At 35.5% G+C, this 26,912-nt stretch overlaps 1 protein-coding gene across 4 annotated transcripts in view; it reads right to left on the reverse strand.

The window, feature by feature from the left end:
- KCNH7 (potassium voltage-gated channel subfamily H member 7) overlaps positions 1–26,912 on the reverse strand; it is a 476,848-nt gene that overhangs the window by 129,716 nt on the left and 320,220 nt on the right. For 2 of the 4 annotated variants that reach the window (XM_055379105.2, XM_019022598.4), the window contains exons 4-5: positions 26,442–26,870; positions 13,237–13,451 (exon numbers count right to left, since the gene is read on the reverse strand). In XM_055379105.2, the coding sequence (XP_055235080.1) occupies positions 13,237–13,451; positions 26,442–26,870 (644 nt within the window). Of the gene's footprint in view, positions 1–13,236; positions 13,452–20,999; positions 21,024–21,454; positions 21,476–26,441; positions 26,871–26,912 lie in introns of all 4 variants that reach the window. The other 2 variants (XM_055379104.2, XM_019022597.4) reach the window with 2 other exon arrangements.

Genomic DNA, 26,912 nt, shown 5'->3' on the forward strand with positions numbered 1-26,912 from the left:
GAGTTTCTCTCCCTGGTGGAGAAACACATTTGCATAGAGCTAAAGGTTTTTCCCCTAGGCATTGTCCCCACCCTGCACTTAAACTGTTTATTTTTCTTTTTCCCACAGTGCCAGGAGTTAACACAGCCCTGCGGATATGGGCAGCTCTTCTATGCAAGAGGTTTTTTTGTTTCCTTTGAGAGGCATTTTACTAGGCCAGGACCCCAATTCATGGGACTCCCTTTCCTCTCCCTTGTTTGAGGGGGACCCAGCTCCACAGCTTTACCTTAGCATGACTGATTCCTGCCAATTAGGCCCCCTCCCATTTCATAGATAGAGGTCATGCTAGTGTCTATGACATAGACAAGGTATAGGGAACTCAAAATTACCAACAGCAGGAAGGAGTCTGCGTGTAGGTAAATGTGGATAATTCCCACCCACTAGGCCTCCCTGTTAACATGGGTGAAAAGTTGCATTGGCATTCATGGGTGGCACCCTGCCGAGGTTGCCAGGACTCGGGGATATAAGGACAGAAGAAAGAATGGGACACCATTATTTCTCTCCCTCACGTACCCCAGGTATTTGCTAGGAAGAGAAAGGACCTAGGGATGACTTTTTTCCCTCTTTCTAGATGGGTAGCCATTCATCTTCAGTCTGTACTTCTCTCAAATGCCTCCTGAATCACTGGGATTCCTTTGGGGAAAAAAAGCCTTCTTTTTCCTCGAACTCTGTCTTCTCTTCGTGGATGGGTAATTGTGTCCTGTACTACAGGACACTTCCCTTAGATGCATCCTCAAACGGGGAAAAGTTAAGATCCCCAAACTTTAAACTGCTTAGCTTAAATGAGCTCAGGGGAAGGGAACCCAGAAGCCTGACATGCCCCGAAAAGGGCAAAAGTTCTTACCAGTCAGACTTCTGGCCTCCCTCTCCCTGTGCAAACCAGTTGAATGAATGATAAAATTACTGCTTATATCCTCTGTAAAGTTTTGATTAATGGAAAAAAGGATTTGTGCCTTGTCTTAAGCTGTAGCCAATCTGGTATACTTTGTGTGTCTTTCTGTATGGTTCTGTCATAAAGAGGGGTACTTCGGGCTAGAACGTGGGCCTAGGCTCCCGTAAGCCTGCTGTTTAAGCCAGCCTAGCAAATTGGTCAGTAACAAACTTTGCTGCAAGTCTCCATCCTGTTTTATGTCTTTGGGAGCTTGACCTTGTAACCACGTGGCAGTACTCTCTTTCGGTCTTTGCCATTTTAATGGCCACATGGTATCAATCCTGGCTTAGGGAATGAGTACTTTCTGGTTAATACCTTTGCGACTTTTACCATTTGGTGATTATCTTCCCCTCCATGAACAACTTCTAGCTTCCTTTCTTAAATCTTCCTTTCCCTGAGCTACCTATAAAGATTCCAGATTTTGTAAAAACTGTTTTCCACCTCTGAAAATACTTTGAACACCTTGAACACTAAGGTTAAGTCATAACCTTAGTTGAGGCTTATTGGCTTCACCTGTGAGATTAATTTTGGTAAAGCTCAAAAGCCAGAAATATTGGCCGCTTTGCATGGCTAAAATCAGGTAATAAGTAATTTAAAAGGATTTCCTTAAAGTGTACTCAGTTTAATTAAAAATGGATCTCCAAGCTATAGATATATCTAAAAGGACTCTATGTTTTTCTCTTCTTGGATCTTGTGTTTTTTTTTTTTGGAAAAGGTTTTTTTCTCAGTCAACTGTATTACTTTTCTCCATTTTGTCTTGCCACTCTTAATGCACAAGTCAGAGGCCCTAAGATAACTTCTGATGGCCTGGGATGCCTGGGGAAAAACAGAGAAGGTGCCACAGACTCCATTTTGGGAAAAAAATATTTGTTTTCCTCATGGAACCCCAGGAATTAAAAGCAAATAGGTCCCTCTCAAAATGTGTTTTTGTCTTCCAGGTATGCCTGCTTTTTGGCCTGGGAAACTACATGTTTCCCTAGCCCTGCTTCTTGGAGAGCTATACCCTGAGTCCAATAATTTCAATTAGGAGATAGGCAAAAGAAAGATCTTACAACTATTGGATCTTCTTCTGTCTGTGTAATCATATATGTGTTAGATGTGTGATGGTTTTATAGAAATAGAGCTCTAATTAATTGGCTTAAAGAAAAAAAGCACTTAGATCAAATATTTTTTGAAGGAAAAATAAAAGCTATAATGCCTTTTAGTTCATGTGACTTTAATCTTTGAGGAATAAAAGTCTTAAAGATTATTGGTAAAATACAAATGTCTTCAAAATGTAAATATGTGGTCGAAAGTATGCAGGTCAGATACTAGGTTTGCTAAATGTTTTAAGGTTATAAGCTGCTTCTTTGGCCTTTGAGAACTGCTCAACTTGCCTGCTTTATAATTTGGTAAGGCCTAGGGACCTATGGAATTAACCACGTCGCTAACTATGCTGGAGTCAGAACTTATCTGTGCCTAGTGCATTATTAAAATAACTTACCAGGTTTTACACTAAAATTAAAAATTGCTAAGAGTTGCCATCATAACATGTAATTGAGACTACTGAAAATAGATTTATATACAAGCTGTGTAAGGAAAGTAAAATGCGTTTTTAGTAAAAGGTTATAAGAAGGCATGAGAATATAAATTTTTGCTTAGGGTTAGAGAATAGTTTTGAAATAGAAAAGATAAAGCTGAAGGTTTAAACAAATGGTGGAAGATTTGTAAAAAAGAATCTTGCAAAAGAAATTCTGTGTGTGAACATATTGACCAACTTCAAAAAGGTACTATATAGTTTTTCCATAAACTGAGTATTGAAATAAAAGCACAACAAGGTTTTCTTAAGGTATTGATCTGTTCTTTAACAAAGATTTGTAAAGGGTTATAAAAGGTTTACAAGAATCTCACTGCAAGGTCAAACTGGTTAAGATGAGATAGAATTATGTTTAAGGTTTCATTTAAAAATTGGGGTTGATATTAATAGTAGACTAATGCAAGGGCAAAATTTGGCTTTCTGTCTCTTGAACAAGATTTTCATGTAATAGTAAAGGATAATAAGAGGTTTTTGGCCTTTCTTAAAATTTTTGAGTCATCATTTTGGCTAAATAACTTAGGGTAATCTGGAATTCTATTTCATAATATAAAGTGTTGTGAACCTTTACTCTTTTGGTAGGCTTCACAAAATCAAACTTCAGTTTCAATGTTGTCTTTCCTGACCCCTAACTTTTAGATGCTAGAGAGGGCCCCGGGAGCATCCAAAAGATAGGTAAACAGGATTATTTGACATTTTTAGTTATTTCCAAAGTGATGTTTTATCTTCTTTAGGTTATATTTTAGTGAACAATAAGTGTATATGTTCCAAAATTGTATGGGATGTCTAAAATTCTAATGTCTGAGTATATGCTATCAATCATAATAAAGGTTATTATGTTAACCTATTGTAAACTACAGAAATAACCAAATTTCTTTGTCAATCATGTTTTTGACTGTAACTATCCCGGGTATTTTGTCATTCACACACAATCGTTGTCTTGCTTTGATCCTTTCCAAAAAATGGTTTATAATCAGATATAGGACTTGGACAGGAGCTCTGAAACACAAGTTTCTAATATCTTTGGAGACTGTGGCATTGGAATAGAGGGAAGCATATGGGACTCATGAAGAGCTGAAATGCTCATGAATATCAAGCAGAACAAGAGTTAACTGAATGGACTGAACTAATAGAAAACTGAATTAATCATTTAACTTTTTACTTAAAATGTTGTTGATCCTTGTTTTGTTTTTCAGAGTCAAGGAAATTTATTTTGAACTATTAAGAGCCTTTAATAATTGAGTAAGCTATACTCCTGTGAACAAAATTTTGAGCATATTTGTTTCTTTCTGCCTGGCTTCTCCAGAGTTTGTAAACTATTTGTGAGTATTCTTACAGCAATATATTTATTTGCATCAGTGCAGTAAGAATCCATTTGCTTTTTATAACAGGTCACAATTGGAGAAACTGGTTGTTTTACCAAGGCTTTGACTGGAAGGATGTGCTTCCCTTTAAGGAATCAAGCATGACCTGCAGAACCAATTAAAGCTCCTTAGGAACTTTGGCCTCATACCTTGTCTAAACAGTCCCCGTACAGGGTTCCTAACCTGTGGTGAGTAAAGAATGTCACTTTCTAACAGGCCCAGGAGCCCTATGTTCTGGGGACCTCAAGAAGAGAGGAATTTGCCCAAATCATAGGTATTTCAGAGTACAAATCCATGGCTGGGCTAGGCTTTAAAAGGTCTTATCTGAGATTCCTTGTAGAACAGAGTTCTATTAAAGCCAATTTAAAAGCCTATGTTAAATATAACTATTCTTGCTGTACTTTATGCAGATAATCAAGCCAAGTATAAGACTTAAGTTTATTTTACAAAGAACTCAGTCTTATCATGATTTATTTTTGACAAAAATGAGGACTGGAGAGAGAAAAATTGTTTCAAAACTTAACATACACTTGTCATTCAATTCTAATCTCATCAGTTGTTTTCAAGTTTTTGCCAACATTTTAGACTAATCCTGCTTATTCCTGTGAACAAACCAGTGATACCCAGCTGCAGCTCAGAAGAAACAAAAGGGATGGATAATGTAAAAATCTGGATCAATATTTTAATTCTGGGCAATTATCCTCCAAATCCTGGAGGTTTTTTATTTGGGAAAATAAGACCAAGGGAGTCAACCAAAGCTAAGCCCCATGCATCCAAATCTTGGCAGGGATAACTATAGCCACCAGTTATCTGGGCATGTCAGCAATCTTGGGACTGTGGAGCTGTCCTTACCCCCTTGATTCATTTTGATATACAGCTTCTGATAACCCAAATTGCTTCTTCTTGCTAAAAGGCCATTAAACTTCAAATGGCGATGCAAATGAAACCATGCATGGATGTGCCATTCTTCCACGGACCCTTAAACAGACCTCAGGAGGAGCCCTAACTGCCACTTTCCCAAAACAGAATTCCCTGTCAGCAGGAAGCAGTTTAGAATGGTGATTGTCTACTTTCCCCAACAGCCGTTGGGGGTCTCCACTCCTGAAGAAGGGAATGAAAGGAGTTACCTTTCTTTAGGCAGACAGTAAGGAAAGGTCCCCAGAGAACCTCTGACCAGCCCCACAAGTGCTTACACTAGATGTTTTGTGCAGATAAGAGAACTTACACAGTTCTCTTAAGCATGCCTGCAGTGGACTAAGGGCCCGCATGTGCACTGGGGGGATGGAGGGGCGCCACCTGGAATTCATGCCTTATACAAATATGGAACCCAGCCCCGTCAGCTTAGATATATAGAAGCCTTTGTATTCAACTGAGAAGGGGGGAAACTGGGAACCCGCTTTCAAAGCCCCTCTCTCTTTGCTGAGAGCTTTCCTTTCACTTAAAAAATTCTACTCCACTCATTCTTTGAGTATCCATGTGCCTACTTTTTCCTGGTCATGAGACAAGAACCCAGACCTAGCTGAGCTAAGGAGCAAAAAATCCTGCATTAGTATTGTGAATTTTGTTTTTAGTAATTTCAAGAGTGAAGAATCAATGAGTCTTTATACAAGTAATTGTTGAAAATTTGCCTTTTTAAGTATAATTTTAAAACCATGAAATTATTATTGAAAAGTACTGCTATATATAAAACCACTTTTAGTTTGTTGTTGTATCTGAAAGACTTTTCAAATCATATCACTGAAGAAATTCAGGACTAAATTTATCCAATTTGAAGGAAACTACAGAACATGTTAAGATATTTTGTACTAATATCTACGGCCATACCACCCTGAGTACATGCGATCTCATCTGATCTCAGAAATGCAACAGAGTTGGTCCTGGTTAGTACTTGGATGGGAGAAACTTTGTACTCTTAAGCCTGAGATGACAAATAATTTTAAACATTAGCTAAGAAGATAAAGTCAATGTTATTTCCTCATTAAAATTTCTTCATTACAAATCAGCCTGCATTCCTAAAGAAGTACTAAATCATAAACACTTGTTTTGGATTTATGTCAAAAATAAGCATAAATTGAGAAACACTGAGTCACAATGAAGAGATAATGAACCTGTTCATAATGAACAAAATTCAATATAAGTAAAAGGCTATAATCTTTCAGTTCTTCTTTAAGTCAGTAATATCAGGGTGGTTTTGCTTTTTCTGTAACTGTACAGCATACGACCAACAAAAACCCCCATCCCACTATTCTAATCTGAAATCAGCATAAAGTAGATGGTATATAAATTTAAACAAGAGACCGTGCTGGAAATGAACCTCCATGGCAATGATAGCTTTGTAGGCTTTTTGAAGAGTTAACTAACCATTCAGATTAGGACATTTGGTGTCACAGTCAAATGTTACAAGTATGTCCAACTGCCACAGTAACTCCTGAGGAGATTTAGGGGACAAATGGGGAAACAGAACAGAATCATAAAGAGGATATATTTTAGAGAATGAGAACTTCACTTTTGGAATCAAATTACCTCAGGTTGAAGGCTACGTCCATAATTTACTATAAGACCTAAGCAAGTTGCTTCCAGTCTCTAAGCTTAATTTCTTCTCTATGAAATGCAGATGGATAATAACAGCACAATCTCACAGTGCTGTCATATAGATTAAAATTGAGAATCCACTAAACCATTTACCACTGAGCCTGGCACATATTAAATGCTCAATCAATGTCAGAAATCATGAAAGTTACCATAATTCTATTTTCATGCCAATAATATACTTACATGAATCCTAAATGTTGGGAATCTATTATGGCTCTAAAGTCTACATATACTTAAAGATTATATGGCTTTTTTAATATTCAGAAACTTCTTTCTTGTGACCTAAGTTATTTTGTGATTAAATCTGAACTAATTTTCTTGAGTACTTTCCTTAGTAAAGCTACAGGAAAATTATACTTGTGGACTAATAGTAAATTTTTTCTCATCTTCTGTTCCGCAGATTAATACCTTCTGGCTCATTAAGGGCCCTTCACACATCTTATTTCCTGATTATCTCAAAATGGGTTTCCACTGAATTCACCAGACATTCCTCTTATGTAATAAAGGCCAACTTATAGAACTATTTGGTCATAGTACGACAAATACTAAGTTTAAAGGAAATGTAAACTATTGTTACTTTCATAATATGGCCTTGTAGCATTTATTAAATTAGCATGTGTAAATGCTATATACTGTTATGTAGTGTTTCTCCAAGTAATTTATAATGTCTTAAGTATCTATACTAGGTTTTATATTTCTGTGTTTCTAGAATCTACCCACCGCCCAATGTGGACTCTGTGTGTGTGCGGGGGAGGGTGGGGGTGTGCACGTGTGTGTGGTTAATGCTGTTAATTTGAATTCCTATCTTCATCTCTACAATGGGCCACTGCTGTTTGATTCTCCTGCTTTACAGGCTTGCTTCTCCCTCTGCATTTTTCTGGTGTGACTGTCAGTCAAGGGGCTATACTTTTTCCTCCACAAGATGATCACATGGCCCAAGATGGTCCATAAGAGTCTTCTTTTTCTGGGAATAATATGGACACTGGAAGAAAGAAGGTCCTTCTCCCCAAATTACTAACTGTGAGCATTAGGTGAGACAGGAGACTCTGAGGAACTTTCTGCTATTAGGTGGGGAGTGCAGTCAACACAGAAGCAAGGGAGAGAATGTCACTAGTTACACAAAAATGTATATAGCTCACCCCAAAGCAGATCTTTCTCTGTACCTTTCAGTAATATGGCCCAATAAACTTCCCCTCTTCCTTTCATTTTTTTGCTTAAAGTGGTTTGAGTTGGATTTCTGTTACTTGCATTCTGTTACAGTATTGACTGATACAATGGCCAATAAAGATTTGAAATCCATGGTACCATCTTCTTTAACTATTCGGATACTCATACTTATCCAGGGAGAGTGGTCTAATACAAAACTTGTCAAAGCTGAACATGGCAACAAAATAATATGTTTCATCCTAAAAATTGGCACAATATTTGAACTAAACTAGCCTCAGGAATAACAAAATCTTAGAATAGTGCAAAAGTGTGGTTCACTTTTATTTAAAAGGGGGCAAATATAGCCAATAATGTGATCTTCAATTGAGAAGTGCAACTTCTTGGTAAAAGGAGACCTTACCTTTGTTCTCCGCCCAAATTTTCTGACAATTCATTGTTTACTCTCCACCACTCCATTGGAATTTGGTAGAAATGGCCAGCCAAGGGCTTGCCTCCCTGAGATGTACACTACTGCACATCAGCCTTTACTGGCTGGACTGTAGTGCAGGAAAAAAAACACACACATCTTCTGAGAATTATTTTCTCTTTTCTCCAAATAAATAAAGAAGGTGAGATGAAATATGGCAAAATGAAATATGACACGATGCATTCCAGAAGACCAATAAGGCCAAAAGAGGTCTATGGATCCAAAATAGCAGCAAGAATTGAAGTCTTGCCTAACAAAAGATTTCAGAAGGAAGGCATTTGCTTTGGAGATTTTTGACTGCAGACTTACTCTTGCTTAATCCCACCCAATACCCTCAGTGGTTCATTTGAATCTTTTAAGATGCTACTATGTGTCATATAATTATACCAGGCACTGGTCATACAAACACCTCATGCTGCATTCATTCTTTCGTACCTAGAGATTCCTACATGTGTTTCACTCCAGATTTTTATTCCTTATTTTGGAAACTTCTCACCTTCAAAACACACTTAAGGGTTTATATTCCCCAAACACTATCCCAAACTCCCAGTGTAGGTAAGGTTTCCTCTCTCAGCACCATCTGCACACACAGTGTTTACCCATAGAAAAATACTTTACATTGCACTGTAAAGCCAATGTACTGTACTTGTCTACCTCCTTCGAGACTCAAAGGCAGAGATTTGCCTTTTAATTCTGAATTCCCAGCACCTAGCACTGTGTGTGTTTATACCTTATATATGGATATACATGATACATTATATATAATATACATATTGATATACATTATATGTTACATACAATACATATAATATATTATATACATTATATGTTATATACAATATATTATATACATTATATGTTATATACAATATAACATATAATGTATGTTATATATACACATACTATGTATATATGTATTATATTCAGCACATATAATATATAACATGTATATTATATATACACACATAATATGTATATTATATATACACATAATATGTAATATATAGTATATAGTATATAATGTATATATTATATATTATATATAATACATGTCAATACATGCTTTTGAATGAATAAACAAATACATGAATGACCAACGAATGAATGAATGAATGACCACATAGTCCCTGTGTTGAAGAAGGTGACTCTAACTGAGGAGGCAAATAAATAATTGCCTAATTCTAATTTAATGTGTAATAGAGATAAGATCCAAGTGGTGAGACAGAACAACAGGAGCAGCGATTATTCTTTTCATCTATGCCTTTTTCTCTTGATGACTGCTCTATTGTTTGTGCACTGTAGAGTGTTTAAAATTTATTGTTGAATAATCTATAAGCAAAATCTTGACTTCTTTTGAAGAAAGAAATATCATACAAATCTATTACGTGAATAAAATAAGAAAGAACATTGGATTAAGGAAATACTGCTGGCTGCCTACAGCAAACATGTTGAAAATTTCCTGACAAAGAGAATCTCCATGCAGGCCTAAAGAAAATAAAAAGACAAGTAAAGTCTTTTGGTTATTACCGAGTTGTTTTTGGTGACCAGAGGACAACTAATGTTAAAAGTAGTGAATATGGAAATTTCAAAGATAGCTGCAATTAGGAAACTTCACAAATACAAAATGAAGTATGTAATCCTATAAATGAGTTATTGAAGAGCTCTGCTTTCAAGTGCTTAAATAAAATTTCCAGAAGCTATGCCTGCAGGAGGAAGTTCTTGATATTTGATCTCTACGTTGTTTGGTTTGACATGTGGACAATTGGAAGGTTTGTCACTAAGAGCTAAAAGGGGCCCCTACAAAGAAAATAAAGCATTCCTACTGATGCCTTTTTTCCCAGTTTCTGGTCTCAGGCTTTATTCAATCCCTTATTATTTCTAGCAAGGACCATAGCAACTTAAGTGTTTCACCTGACTCCAGAATTTCCTCCCATTCATTGTATTTTTTACACTGTAAAAAAAGAGAGAACTTTTATAAAATAAGATCAAATTCTGATCTTCCAGCAGTTTGAAAAAGGCTTTTGCCTGTATCATACCTCTCCAGTTGGGGTACTTTGGAGAGTGGGAGGGGGATACTCCACAATTTGTGGGAAGCATAAGAAGCTTTAGGAAAACTCTGGGGTCTTTCTGTGGGCCTCAGATTCACTCAGTGGTAAGTAGTCATCTTAGTCCATTTGGGCTGCTAAAATAAAATACTCATCAACTGGGTAGCTTACAAACAAGAGAAATGTATTGTCCACAGTTATGGTGGCTGTGAAGTCCAAGATCAAGTTGCCAGCCTATTTAATGCCTGATGAGGGCTTGCTTCCTTTTTCATAAATAAGCTCCATCTTTTCATTGTAACCTCACAGTGCAGAAGGGGGCCAAAGAGCTCTCTGGGGCCTCTTTTACAAGGACACTAATCCCATTTATGAGAGCTCCACACTCATGACCTATTCTGAAAGGTCCCACCTCCAAATGCCATCATGCTGGTGATTATGTTTCAACACATAAATTTTGGTGGGTACACAAACATTAGGTCTATAATAATATTTTAAAACATTTTTAAATGTTAAAACAAATATTTCTATATTACAAAGCTAAATTTGAAAGTCACAGGGCTTTTAAAGATAAAGTGTGAGACCAAAAAAAATGCAAAGCTTTTGATGGAAACTGTTGCATTTTACTCAAACCCCCATGGCACTTATGTGAAAAGGTAGAAAAGTGTTATTTTGAAGGTAAATTTTCCAGACTAGCCTCTCGCCAGCTCAGAAAACCACTTGTTCTAAAAAGTCATATGGACTTTACTGCTTTCATAACTTTGTTCTTGTGTTTTTTTCTACCTGGAATTCTTATCCCTTCCCTTGGCTAACTCTTCCATCCATTTATGCACTCATTTATTCAGCAAACATTTGATGAACTCCATTCTGCCAGGTGTTCTACTAAGGCCCTCGTGATGTAGGGATAAAGAGATCCTGCAGAGATGGTGAGGAGAGTTGGGGGATCATAGAAGAATATGAATAAACATAATAATGACCTGACATTGCTTGTTATGGTACGTAGTACTAGGATGGACACTTTCCATATTTCTATTTAATTCTTATATCAACTCTGAGAAGCAAGTTTTCCCAGTCCTGAAATTTGCCTTAATGTCACACAATAAATGCCACTTGCATTCATGGCCTACAATAAATGCCTGAAATAAAACACAATCCAGTTTGACTCTGATTTATGCTCTTAAAATTTACTGACTATGCAGTTTGATGTGACCTTCTAGATCTGGCTTAAATGCTTAATCCTGTTTTTTTTTCTTCCCTGCCAATTCTTCCCTTATAGTAGAATAACTTTCTCCCTAATATTCTTTATTACCATGCATTTCATTATTGATATTTATATATATGTTTCCTGTCCCACTATCTGAGAAAGTCCCCAGACCAGGTGCTTCTCAGATCTCTGTGTGTATCATGTTCTCCTGGCACAGTGGATCTGCTGAACATGGCAGCATAGGGTGGCCTCTGTGGTGGACCAAGCACATGAAAGACTTGCTGAGATCACACATGGCTGCACACAGGCCTTAAGATGTGTTTTGTTCAGCCTAAAAAAGAGTTCAAGGCATTTTTCCATTTGTCAACTTTAAGAAATAAAGAGGTTATCTTAAATTCTGCATTTCCAGCTTCTTTTTTAAAATGGAAAGATTTGCAAGCATTCATTAATTGGTCAAGCATTTCTGCCTAACCGCAGTTAGACAGAGCTGCGTATCAGCTGTCTGCTTTAGATGGGGCCTGCACTCCACAGTTCGCCACAGTCCCCATTGCCATGTTGTGCTTCTCTTTAAATTTTATTTTCTTATGCACTTGCAGGGCCCTGATCCTAATATTTCCAACTTTTCTTCTGTCTCCTCTGAAGTCTCTTGATTCCTATATATTCATATAATGGTAGAAATCTATAAATAATAAAACTTTTAAAGTAAAAACAATTGAAAGGAAAATACAAAGCTATCAAAATGATGTCAATACAATGTGCGTAACAGTAAACTGTTCATTTACCCATTTTATTAAATATAAGTTAAGAAAAGTGAAATGCCAAGAAAAGAAAGCCTCTTCACTACATAAATATTAAAATATATAGAAAAAATGCTCTCAAGAATGGCGTGTATAATTTCTCATCTCAAATAAATATAGACTGCACAGGTTTATTTATAACTTGCTCATGGTCTTTTCATAGCTATTTCAGCTCACACATAAGAGGTTATCTGGAAACAGTACTATAGTGTGGTTTGTAGTGATTACAATTACAGAAAAACTTCATTAATTCAAAAACTTCAATGCTTGGGATAAAGAATGTGGGCAAGCTTGGCTTTATATTATAGAGAGTTTATGCAAAGATTTGCTAAGCAAATATACCGAGTAAATTGTTTGTAAAAGAACTGCTTGCTTGACAAATTTTAAAGTCATGAATTCCCAACAATGTAAGTGCATTGTAAGCAAAAGCTACGTACTGCTTAGGTTGGTATATTGGTATAATAAGTAGAAATCATTTTTATCTACTCTCTGAAGCAGTACACCTGCTAGCTTTTCATCCTAGTTCAAGTTGCCGTATTTATTTGAAAACAATAAGATATTGTTCCAATAAAATATGGTGTTCCACTGACTTTTCATCATTTCAGACAGCTCTTTTCCCCAAGTTAACTGACTTAGATCTGAGTCTATTTAGTAGAGTAAGTGCAAAAGGATACCACAGTTCAGAGCAAATGCTAATTAGTCCCCTAAAGCTTCAATAGACATATCCATTATATTAAAAAACCATGTTTTAATAATGTGAGAGTTGGCAGCCAAACAATAAGTGTCCAAACACGACGAATAGCAGGTTAACCACCTCTATGAAAGTGGGAGCAACCATGCCATGTTAGCCCATTTTTGCTTAGTCTTGTAATATATAAAATCATAGTATACGGCTTTATTAATCTGTTATATTAGAGAGTTACCCAACATCTCAAGATAAATAGGAGTACAAAGAAAAAATGTCTTACCTCTACCGATAGTCATTTATAAGAAAAAGAATATGTTTCATGGTGCAGAAACAAACCTCTAAAACAGTTGAAATTGATAAGAAAATTGTGTCCTACCTGGGTCACTTTCTCGGTCACATTGTGTGTTCGATCTTTAACCTTGGGTGCAATAATGGTTTTATCTGAAGAAGGAGGTGATGAATTCTTTTTCTCAGTTTTGGCCTCTGAAAAATTCAGAGTGAGCTGTGGAATCTTGTTAATGGTGCTGTATTTGTTGAGGTTTGAATCTGATGTGGATCCCAGGAGGCTTGACTTGATATGATTAAAAGGCCCTAAAAAAATGGAAAGTATTTGTAAGAGTAATATAAGAAGATAGAGAAGAAAGAGACAGTTCTGAATGCCCTGCTAATGATTCCTGACCAATATGATCCTGATTTGAGTGTGACTGAATGCAGCCAGCTTATACCTGGATACAGGGATTAGGGTCACCTTGGGCCACATGGAATGGCATGTGAGTATCTGAGAATAAGACTGGGTTCTAAGTGTGTACCCAGAGAGCAAATGGCAGATTTAGCTGTTAATTAGTTTCTTTCATTAAAAGCTAGAATAAAAGAAAAAACTACACTCTCTGTTACTGGTCAAATTCTACCTTTAAAGTTTCTTATAAATTTCATTTTGTAATTTGAGGATTATTTAAGAAGGACTTACCTATGGTTAAAGTCATATTGGCCATGAAATTTCCAAATGGATTGTTTACCCTGCTCCAATTTGTGTTACTCCCCTGTCTGTGTCACTGAGGAGTGACAAGCCATCTAGGCTCTTCATATGTTTCCGCTACCTATATGAGATGCTCCACAGAGCTTCTGAAAGAGTTAAACCCAGATGAAGGAATTACAGATAAAGCTGCAGAGGGTGAAAGGCCATTTTTGTGTGAATGTGTGTACTCTATTGAAAACTCTTGGATCATATGTGGGATTTTTAGATCCTTTTTTTTCTTTCACTTATGTTTAAATCTTGACCACTTTCTGAGAAAAAAAAAGGCGCTATTAAAAACCACAAAAGACTAATGCTCTGGCAAACATAACTTACAATACAAGTGACCACAGCTAGGTAATAGGGCATGTCTGGAGTTGATAGTACCTAGTCGCTTCTCAAAATCTTTCCTACAAAGATAGCTTGGCAAGGTGGCAAGACTCCTGGTTTCTTTGTTGAGGGAGTAGACTGACCAGCTGTGTCTTCCTTTGGGATGAATCTGTTGTCTGTTGCTTATGGAGAATCAGGAAATTCTCTGAGAAGTATCTTGTGTAATGAGCAATATTACGTACACTGTTATTTAGCTCTTAAAAATTAACAACAGGGAGAATTTTATAAAAATCGTGAGCTCCCCATTTTTGTGCCCCAGGAAGTGGTTAAAACATACAAATTGCATCAATAAACTTGTTAGGCAGCATAGTTGCCTTTGTTATTTTTTTCCCTGTTCAAAATGACGTGAACCCATTTTTGGGATCAAAATGTACTTTAAGCATCAAGCAAGGTATAAACACTTAAAAATTAGACTTAAAGATTTTGCATTTTGGACAATAATCAATCAACTTGGGTCAGATATAATACTAAGAAATCAATGCTCATCATTTTGTTCATAGTCGCTATGGGGGAAAATCACACTATACTTGTTCATAAAAGTTTACACTTGTTTATTATAAAAGTTTGAAGTAATCTTAATAAATTTTCATGTATTTAACAAATACTGTGTTTCTTGAGTTGCATTTCTGTTGACTCCCTGAGTCTTATCCATGACGATGACCAAGTCCATCTAGAAGAAAAATGTCACGAGCTCTCCAGGAATTTATTGCCTCGTATGTTCTCATTTGCATATAGAACCTAACTCTCTTTACTATTTATACAAAGATAGAAATAAGAGCCAATAGTGGCAACAAATTCATCTAGCCTTCAGATAGTTCTCTGACAGAAACTCCATTCTTCAGGTCTTTTTGGAAGTCTCCAGCCCACATCACTAATTTATTTTATTGTAATGCATACCAGGATAGTGTTTCCCTTTCTGCAGCATTCTATAGTTGAGTTCTAGGTTTTATATCTTAATATTTACAGTTTGTAAATTACGCTAGGATTTCAGATTTCTTAGATATTGTCTTTTCCCCAACTCTAATGTCCTATTTTCAATCCTTAGGTTATTTAACTAACAGGGATACTATTAAGAGATTATAGATAACAGAGATCAAATATATAGTTAAATTGTATTCAAAGCCCTTAAGCTCATCTTTCCACTCTCTTTTTTTTAATCATCCTTCTCTATGCTGCATTTCTGTAGCAAATTGTCCACAGAGTTATTTAAAATTTGGCTAAATTCACAGATCATCGATGTCATCACAGATTCTACAATGTTAATAGACAGAAAGACACTGTTAATCTACTTTAATTGCCCTTGTGACCAGTGCCAATAAACTCCACTGAATTGGCTACACTTATATAAGCATGTGATTTCAACTATGGTAGTATTTCACTCTAGGGGAGATTTGTGGGGGCATTTTTTGTTGTCACAATTATGAAAGAATTTCAATGTCACAATTCTCCTGCCTTAATGAATTGCCTTACATGCCTCGAGGCCATTCATGCAGGTGAAAAGCCTGTGTATTCATGAACTGAGCTTTAAAACTAACTGTTTCACATATAAACACCACAATGTGCTTTTTACATGATTTTAATATAAATTGAAATTTCCAGAGCTACAATTTCCATGTAGAGGTAAGAATATATATTGTTTTATTCAGAACTTTATCAGAAATTGTTCATCATTTTGGAAAATTATGCCACTTAGAGCTACACTCCTCATAGCATTTGAGTAGCCAATAGAATATTTCAGAATTTAGTTTACAATCTGTGTTTGGATCTGTTATTTGCAAATATGTAAGCTAGGAGATTTGAGTCTTCTTTATCAGTGTTGGAACCAAATATTATTAAATTTTCAGAGAATTACCAAAATCACACTAATAAAAGTTCCTTCAAAAATATTTTATATAAATATCTTCCTATATATGTAAAATGATATGATACTATGAAAAGGAACCTATCTCTTAAAAATGAAACACTTGTAATTATTATTTGTCTTTGGGTTGGCTGTTGGTTTTCAGTCTCATTCTCAAAACTCCCTGGAGATCTGCCACAACTTCTCTATAATGTCTCAATTGCCATTTCATTTTCCATTCCATCTTCAATTTCTCATTACATAACAAAGCATGTTTGCAGGATCTTTTTTTATGTATTAGAGGATGAATACATGCCCTGACATCTAGTGGGATTTTTCTTCTGTGCAATTCACTACTATTGCATTATATCACGGAAGGTATCATTTTGACACTACTATTAAAAGCAAGAGCTAGCTCATTTATAAGAATACCATACTTCCTTATTTTCTCTTCAGTTTATATTGGTATATTAATCATAATTAAATTTTAGTTACTTCCCATTTTTAAAATTCATGTATAAATAAGTCTGATATAATTCTTGACTCCAATGGTGGTTTTGATTATGCTGCCCATTTATCCTCCTGCTGTACCATTTTATCTGGTACCTGTATGGAATATTTTCTCATGTACTTAATGCTTTTAAAACCAAGTTTTCTTCATATGTCTGATTATTGCGTTATGTTTTCTAGTGCAATTATATTTGAACACTAACATATTGAAATAAATATTTTATTGTAAACTGCTTTTCTTTTATTTCTCCTGTATATTACCGTTAGGGAACCATGTTGATATTTTAGAAATAGGTTAAATTATCTCTGAGTTCCATTTCAGGATAGGAAAATGAGTATAACAAAATATTTATTGAGACAAGGAGACATTGGATCTGATATGATTGAGAAACTGGTTGATAAAATGTCATACTCAAATTTGGCCTCAGAATTTGCAACTTCATTGCATTCACTATTTTAGCTTCTCTTATTTGCAGGTAGAAAAACCTTCTAAACTCTTATTCTATTCTGGGTTTTTTTTTGGCTCTTAGTCTTAAATAGTTAATCCACATTTTCTTTTAATCTATATTTTAATTAATTCAGCAAAACTTAAAATATTACTTAAAATAACTTGTGCAAGCTACTTAGATAAGGCATTTAAAATTTATTTCATGCTGTATAAAAAAGATAATTATGCTTCTTTCTACTGATTTTAAAGCAGATGTTTAAATGCAGAAGACTTCTAGAGTCTTCAAGATGATCAGTGTTGGCTTAGATTCCTCTAAGCCCATCTAAATGCAAATGAAAAAAATTTCAACATTTTAACTAAGGTAGGTATTAACAATATCCTTATTTCACCAATTGTAAACCTAAGTGGACAGAATATGAGGCCAGAAAAGAATAAGAATAAAGGACCAGAATGCAGGGTTTCCTACCTCCTAAGTCTATATTCAGAGAGGCCTTGGTTGAGGATTTAAAGGTGAAAGGCAGCCTCACTGAGAGTGATCATGAACAGATGGGATTTAGGATTCTAATGAAAGAAAGGAGAATAACCTGAAAAACAAAGTAAATAAATTTAAAGGAAATGAATGGGCAGAAGTAGAGGGAAATAAGAGATTCAATAGAAAGTCATGTAAAACACAGAAGCATAGAGGTGGACTTGATGTTCTTCAGAGAAGCATTTGCAAGATGGATGACCAGGTTACATTTTTCAATATATTAGGAGAAGGTGGAAAACAGGTAACCAAGTAGACTAAACCAACGGCTGGAGAGTGCTTTAATATATTTCAAGGGTCTGATTAAACATAAAGTAGGCCAATTTCCAACTACAAAGAAATACCTACATTTAGACATGAAGCTAGAGGCTAAAGCAACAACTGGGAAGAATTTTAAAGATATTTAAAATTTATATGATGAGGCTATTTAAATTTATCATGAGTTATGAGATGCTAAAGGAGAATATGTTTTTCTTTTAGATGGTGCTGGAAATATAGCTAAGGGCATCTGATAGATTAAAAAAAATAATGCTACTTTAAAAAATCATTTTGGAGGGCCAAATGTGATAGGAAAGAAGGAAACCAAACAGACAAAGGTTGTTTTTAAATCATCAGGTATTTGTACAATATATCTTAGGGCACTGAGTTTATTTAGCTAAAGTTTTATAAAACCCAAATTCCTCAAGTGACTTAACATGAAAGAAGATGCAAATGCAGTGTTTAATAATTAAACTTTGTAAAAGAACACTGTCAATAAGTATAAGGCAACCAGTTTAGCACTTAGAAAAATGCATAAGAAGTAATCATCAAATTATTTTTCTTCATATTATCTGTTTCAGTGCATGACATATTATTTGCAGGAGTAAACTGTTATCATTGAAAATCAATTTGCAAATCCTTATCAGATGACAAGGTACTGGGTAATGGCCAATGCAGCCTAGGAGAAACAAGTTGTATTAGATTCATTTATTTCGTTTATGAGTCGTATAGGCTAGAGAGGAGATAAAAGCTGTAACAAACCTTGAAAGTAGTTTTACTTCAGAGTCATATGACAGATTCATAGACTAATTGGAAATGGAACACACCAATGTCAGAGGGAAGCAGGGTTACTTGAGATAGCAAGGAGGTGGGAGCATTAAAGGGGCACAATTGTATTATGACTTATTTATGACGTAGAGAAAGTGAGGTAGATCTTTACTGATGACTTGTAAAGCAAAATAGAAAAGCCACCAAGTTGGAGGTAAAAATTAATATATGAGTGACGGAGGTAGGATTAGGTACCCCTCTCACATATTAGAGAAGTTGTTAAAAAATTATAATACATACATATGTATATGCAGGATGTGAAATTTATTTGAAATAACTTTTCCACTCTTTCACAATGGTTTACACTTTTAACAAAGAACTTTGAAATGTTAGCTTAAGGAGTCAGAATGCTAAGAAAATTTATTAAAGGGAAACGAAATAGATCCTAAGAAAGAAGATTAAGTGGAAATTAGTTTTAGAAAAAAGATAAAGTACCAATTTGCTGTCTTTTTACTGTGATATTGCATCATGATTAGCAGTAGTCAGCTAGTATCTCTGTCCAGTAGAGACAGATGAAGGGGAAAAAAATACATATCAGAAAGAAGGATTTAGGTTAGCTCTTTGTGTAACAGGCACTAACACAGACTTCCCGAGAAAGTTAAAGAATGGCATCCTCTGGAGATAAATGTATCACCTGTGCAAGGTATTTAGCCAATACCTCACCTGACACGAATAAATCAGATGATATTGAAGACATTACCAACACATTCCTAAGTTATTTATTTAATTCAGAATTAAATAATTAGAATTAAATTCAACCAAAAAATATTTTTTGGTTGAATATTGAAATAATTAATTATAATTATGCATTTTGTACACAAAGCAGTGTAGAAACCTGCATTTTTTAGTCTTTTATTTAGATCTGGTATAGAAGCAAAGTCAAAACAATTTAAATGCACACTTGGGGGGTCCTGTACCTAATTAGCAATGTTAATGGCTTTGTGAAAAATCTTAGAGGCAGACACTTAAACATTGTTAATAGTTTTCAAAACCAGAGCTTGAAAAAAGTAATGAAGACTTTGGATTGAAAATTTACATTAAATTTAATTAAGTTTGCAAATGTTTTCTCCAATTTGGGGATATAACTTCTTAAGTATTAATATGTGAAAACTTTGTGCAATGGTTTAGAGATTTGTAATGCCAAATTCTGACTTTGATGATTCTACCATATACTTTAAATTGTGATCGTAAAATTGATGAGCAATCTGAAATCTATGTAATGAATAAAGAATATCCGTGTTCAAAGACTACTCCTATTAAAAATGAGAGAGTTGAGAAAAAAAGGTTGGAGAGTAAATGAATTGTTTTATGACACTAAAATAAAATAGCTGTACTTTGACATATATGTGAACTAGTAGTTTGAAAGTTAAACAAGTCCAATTTTCTATTTGTTGAGAAAAATTAGGTTCATTTATCACTACATTTAAAAATAACTAGAAAATTAATTAATGCCTACTAATTCACTGCTAACTGTTAAATCCTAAAGCTAGTTGGCAAGAACTATCTGTATCCTGCTTCTTGAGGTTACATTCTGAATTATGTCAATGCAAACCACCACACACAGTTGACACTAATTTGCTCCCTTTTAGAAATCACAGTGGACAGGTCAAAAAAAAAAAAAAAAAAAAAGAACAATGATGTAGGTGAAATCCCATCCCACTATTGGGGTCAACCTGCATAGACCCTTTTAAAGTGCCTACAAAAGAAAATTGGGGTGGGTTTGGGGGGATACTGCCATAATTTCCCTGATTTTCAAATTTCCCTAGGTTGCTGACCAAACATTTTTGCTCCCTAGCGCTATTAATTCATAACCATCACCAGCCCTGAATTATTTTAGGGAAGCAATTGAGAAATCAATATACAAAATTGCACAGTGGTCAGTGTACCAGTGACATGTAGGAGAGAGTGGTCAAAACAGTGAATTCTAAGTAACGATGGTTACTGGTGGAGACGTGTTCATGCAACACACATGCACAAAATAAGTCACAATCACCATTTGCACACCCACAGCAGCATGCATGGCCTATGTTGAAAGACCAAATCCCAATGGTTTTCAATTTGATGATAATAATATGGTTATCATATTTTGTGATCCTTGTATCTACTATGATATAGTAGAAAACAGAATTGAATTCCAAATTTTCAGCCCAATCCAAATTTATCCAGAGTATTCCCAGTTAAATATAACCCTATGGTAGTTGTAGGTCATGCCAGTGATTTCAGGCTAATAGAGAACAAAATTAAAATGATTAAAATATAATAGAGAAAAATAGAAAACAACTGTCATGCATATATAGTTTACTACTACAGTAAGCTGAAAACCATACCCCCTGCCATCCAGGAACGTGAAACTAGTTTTGAGGAAACAAAAGAGGAACAAGTGAAGTGATGCTGTCATGTAGCACTTTGCTTATTTTATTTAATCTTGCACTCAAAATTTTTGTTTTCCTGAAATAGGCTTTTGTGCCTCTGTCACATCAGAATATATTTAGCTTGATATTTGTGTTTTTTCCAAGTGATTTAAATATTTAGGAAGTATTCATTGTCAACCTAGGCTTATAATTCTTGCAGGCAAAAGGAGCTCATGATCATTTTGGTGACACAGCAGAGAAATAACAATGTCTGTAGCAAAATCAAGCCATGATGTCTCCACCAGGCACCCCAAATAGCTAAGGGCAGCATGAAGATGTTGCACTGAACAGGGCATACAGCAGGCAAGTTAACATGCCGAGTAAAGGGGCACGTTGAACATCAGATGGTGAAATTTGAGTTTGTACATTACCTTTGACATTGCGACCATTGTCTGTTTTGAGCACATAAGGATAAAAAAAGAGAAATATAAAAAGAAGACTAAAATTATATTATATACACTGAATTGCCTGTATAAAAACAATCAGAGAAATCAGAATATGATGGAAAATTTCTCTTTAATTGAAATTAACATTTTGTACTATTCCACCAAGTAACATGCATATACTAAAAATAGTATCTGTCATAATATACATTCTTATTTAAATATGTGAAGCATTTATCTCTTTAAATGGATTCCAAAGTACAGATTTTATAATTATGACAGTTTGGAAATAGACTTCCCCAGCTGCTGCAGTTGTGACAAAACTTTCAACCTTGTCAACAGCCAATTTTAGTGTCTCCTCAACTATCACTTAGAATATACTCAAAGGAAGACTCCACATTTTGCATGTTAAGTATTTTTTTGCATATAATTTAACCTAGTATGTTAATAAGGAAAATGTTTCTAAGATAACAGTTCCTTCCTTCCTCCCTCCCTCCCTCCCTCCCTCCCTCCCTTCCTCCCTTCCCTCCTTCCCTCCCTCCCTTCCTCCCTTCCCTCCTTCCCTCCTTTCCTCCTTCCCTCCTGCCTTCCTCCCTTTCTCCCTTCCCTCCTTCCCTCCTTCCTTCCCTCCTTCCCTTCTTCCTTCTTTCCTTCCTTCCTTCCTTCCCTCCTTCTTTCCTTCCTTCCTTCCTTCCTTCCTTCCTTCCTTCCTTCCTTCCTTCCTTCCTTCCTTCTCTCCTTCCCTCCTTCCCTCCTTCCTTCCTTCCTTTCTTCCTTTCAGGACAAGGTCTGGTTATATCTCTCTGGATGGATTTGAACTTCTAGGCTCAAGAATCCTCGTGCCTGAGCCTCCTTAGTAGCTGGGACTACAACCACACCAGTCTGCCTGGCTCCACTCTGCCTGACTCCAACTTACATTATTAATCACAATTTTATTAACTGCCCTCCTCCAAATGTACTTCAATATGTATTTTAAAAATAGCAAATATAACTCAAAGAGTCATTCTTAGGCAAAAATAATTGCAAGAAGTAAATGAAAGATTAGATTGTTTTAAAAAATGTAAACATTTTTGTTAATGTTGTCACAATGAATTCAGTGTAATTACTAGAATATTGAAAAATTTTATTTGTAATAAAATGGGCTCTTTTAAAATCTAAGTTAAATATTTTCAGATTTATTTTGAGATCAGCTATCTAAATGTTGCATACTTGCCACTAACAAAATATGCATTACTAGCTATGAAACACACTTGCTTAAAATAAATGTCACTGTCATATCAAAACCAATCAAATATATCCAAGATTTGAAAAATCTGTTCAGCATTTTGTTGATATCTGTGCTAACACTGTGCCCATTTAAAATCTTGGGATATATCATAATAATTTCAAAGCTTACAACTGAAATAATTCTAATAATGTGATATATTGAATTGCTCATAGACATTGCATTGGACAAAGATATACAAATAAAACTGTGGCCTTAGATGACAACTCCCTTTCCTCTTTGGAGAGAATTACAAAAAACAAATAGAGATAGTGGAAGAGATCTTGATTACTCAGGATGAATGTGTCTGTCAGAAGCTGGGTCCAAAAACCATTAGTAAAGTAGCAACTGCTTGCAAGTAGTTATAAATTATAACTGTACTTATCAAACCTAAAAATTATATGTAAAGATTTACCAATTCCAAGAAAACTAACAAAACATTACATTATATAGTTATTACAGCTTTGACCTTCCAAGGCAGAGTGTGGCTTGTGCACTGGTCTTAGCTGAGGTCTGCTTGTTATTCTTCCGTGACAATGCAAGTACAGAAATTGGAGTAAATATTTAGAATCTTTTGTAGCAGTTTGGCAGAGTAATTTCATGTCTGATTAATCTAATAATAAAACAATTGGGGTTTATATTTTATGTCTATTTTTTACATTTTATTTTTCCAGTAGTACATTTTTATTGGCTTCACAAATGTATTGGTCAGTGATGAATTAGAAAACAAAATTCTGGTTCTTCATCAAAGATGGTTTGAAAAGTATGGTTCTAAGGTACTTGATAATGTGGATTAAATGAGAGGATAAGGTAAAATATTATTCATTAATATATCTGCAAAATATTTAAAGTTCTGTGAAGATAGCCTGTACAGGAGAACATTTTTATTTATTTGAATGAGGAGACAACAACCCGACTTTGAAATCTTGTGGATGATTTCACCTGTTAATCAGTTACATGAATTCATAAAACTAAAATCACTTCTAAAAGTTTTCCATCTTTCCTTATCAATGGCTCTATTTCTAAAATATACCAAATTATAAAGTCTTAGGGAATGTAGTTTCTTTTTTGCTAATCAGTGATTTTGTAGCTAAAATTTCTTTAAAGATGAAGTAGAAAATACCCTCTGAATTTATCAATCTATAGTCACATGTTGACTCTAGCATAATCTGTAAGAAAGTAATTTTTTTTTATAACAGCTTACTTTGGGTGAGAGGGAAAAATCGAGGATGATCTTAGCACCAAATGTTTATGTATAGCACCCGTACTGAGAAATCCAAAAATATTAAATCATTCTTTCTCATAATTGTATCAGTAACTGTGCACTAAATGGATATCATATAAATTAAAAACAATGAAGTTAAATCAAGAAATCTAATCTAAACTACTCAGCACCACTGTCCAAACACAGGCTAAGTCAGTAAAATGCACTGATTGTGTATCAGTTTTAATCTCAAATTTGTTGTTTTTGAATTTTACTATACTACTGTTATAAGTCAGGATCTCTCTAGGGAATCTCTGAAAGGGCAATTTCTGAAAAGTCAGTATGATTGCTAAAAGTGACTACACTAACTAAACTCACTAAAACATATGCTGGTCATTTGAATTACCATATTGAATTTATTGTTGCTGTTTAGCCACAGGACTCACTGATCAAAGATCAAATTCTAGCGGTTTCATTCTGTCAGGAAATATTGAGCCTGCCATTACTAAACGGGATATGGCCTTAGATGATTATCCAATTTGGGAATTGGCCACGTATTTTCTTTTTTCCTTTTGACCTTCTTTGGCCCACAGATTAAAATAGATGTGCTAATTGCTCTTGTATCTTTTTCTGAGCTGTTGATTTATCTTTCTTTGAACTTCTTCCTGCCAACTCTTCCTTTCGCCTCTTCTGCCTTCTCTACTTCATGGTGTCCTTTAGATAAAGATCCTCTATATGATTTACTCCTAAGACTTCGTTTAACTTCAGAGTATGATGGAGCAGATAACTCATTATTTTCTGATCTGCATGATTTTGAAACAGAACTCGCAAGCACAGTCCCCTCAACATCACATGGTCTTCTCAATGTTACACCAATATTTACCGCGTATCTGCCATGAAGTAGACAATTGTGCTAGAAACTAAGGGTGCAGAGCTCACTATGCCAGAGTGCCTATGCTGGAGGCGCTCACAGCAACATAATTGCTCGCTTACATATCTGACAAGAATGACAGACATATAATACACAACCAATATAAAATGCAATCCATGCTACACTATATGTAAATATTGGTTTGCACACTGGAGTGTGAAATGATTTAATTCTTCTGGTTTGGGAAGGGGGAAATGGGTCCCTGCTGCTGAGTGGTAGTGTAAGGAGAGACAAAGCAGGGAAGAGTATTCCAGGAATAACAAAGTAATGAAGCAAGAAAACACGTGTTACATTTTTGGGAAAAGGCAAATTATATCTGTGCAGATGTAGAATAGAATATGTAATAGGGAGGGGAGTCTTGCTGGGGCTAGAAATGAGGCTGGAAAAATAAGTGTGATCAGCTGACAAAGTGCCTAACACCTCACATTAAGAATTAATATTTTAAAGACAAAACTAGCAGTAGCCTGGACAGCAGGTCTCTCAAGAACCAAATCTATAGGAATCTGAAAAGCGGGTCTGATGTACCCATGCCAGGAACTTTGATTCTCGGACTCCCTGGGGAAAGTCAAGAGATTCAACAGACTCCTCCTATGGCAAGGTTTCATGGAGGAGCAGGAGTGAGGGAGGAAAAAGATTGCATGGATTTGATTGTAGACTATGGAGACAGGCAGTCCTGAGTTTGAAGCCAGGCTCTGACACTGACTAGCTCTGTAACCTTAGTCTAGTTATTTATGTTATTTATTTAACATAGTTAAGCCTCTGTTACCTCACTTACTAAATAGGGCTTAGAAATGATTCCTAATTTGGGTTTCTTATGAGAGTAAAATGAGACTTAATGTGTGTCAAGCACTTACATTGCCTCAGACACAGTAAGTACTTAACCGATGTTATCAATTACCATGTTCATGATAAATTGTTTCTGCCACTGCTTTTTAAGGATCCTTAACTTCACTACTGGCTAATGTAAGAATGTGAACATAATGTTCAAAGAGGCCAGGGAGAAATAAATTCTGATTTGCTTTTCAAGTCGATTTTTGTTGAGATCAGGACTTTCAGGATTTTTTTCCCTTTAAATTTTTCCCCTTCATCCTACCTACCTTGCACCCCTGTCGGCTTACAGCTTTCTGATCACTCAGTACATCACAGTTCCTATGCTGCTCCCTTTGGAAAGAGTCGGTCAATGAACTAGCCCTCTGATGGCACAAATTCTTTCTTCCCAGGGCATGATCATTTGCTAAATGCAGCAAAATTAACTATGCTTGAGATGATAGTGTTCATCACCTAAGCACATGTTATAATAAGCATTAATTAATTAACACTCCATGTGGTAGGCAGATAATGGTTATCATACTATTTCAGAAATACAGATAAAGAAGCCAGAAGACACTAAATTACTCACTAGGGTTCAAAGAGGAAATCAGTAACAACTCTGAGTGTAGGACTCAGGTTTTTAATAGCCTTTAATCACATTTCTTTCCCCAATGCACAGAGATTATTGTTGAAATTTCAAACAATATGCAAATAATCATTTATTACCCATTAATATATGTTTCCATTTAAAAAAAATCAAACATACCTTCGCTGGCATGTCGGTCTCTAAATATGTTCTTGGGGTGGACGCCGAATCCTTCTATATCATGAACCGAAGATGCTCTCCGTATACTACATAAGCTTTCCCTTGATCTGGAATGGGACAGCTGGGAACTTGACTGCAGCATGTCAGGGTAGAGTCGGTCCCATTGCCTTTTGGGAGAGGAATGGTCAAGAGGTCCGGATATATTCACCAAGGGAGAACATTTGCTGGGCTGTATCAAAGCTTTTGTGTCATCTGCTTCAGAGGGGCTGCAGCTTTCTTTTGTAGGAGACTTAAAATGCTTCATGGCTACTGAATCATCACTGTGTTTAGATGAATCGATGACCACCACATCGGGGTCTTCTTGTGGTAAGGACTGCTTTCTGTAAGTGAGAACTCTCAGACCAGGGAATTTGAACCCAAAAAATTTCCCTATAAATGGAGACAGGAGAGAGCATTATTATAAGGCAAATG

Source organism: Gorilla gorilla, chromosome 11 (genome assembly GCF_029281585.2).
Source record: "Gorilla gorilla gorilla isolate KB3781 chromosome 11, NHGRI_mGorGor1-v2.1_pri, whole genome shotgun sequence".
Lineage (NCBI taxonomy): Eukaryota > Metazoa > Chordata > Mammalia > Primates > Hominidae > Gorilla > Gorilla gorilla.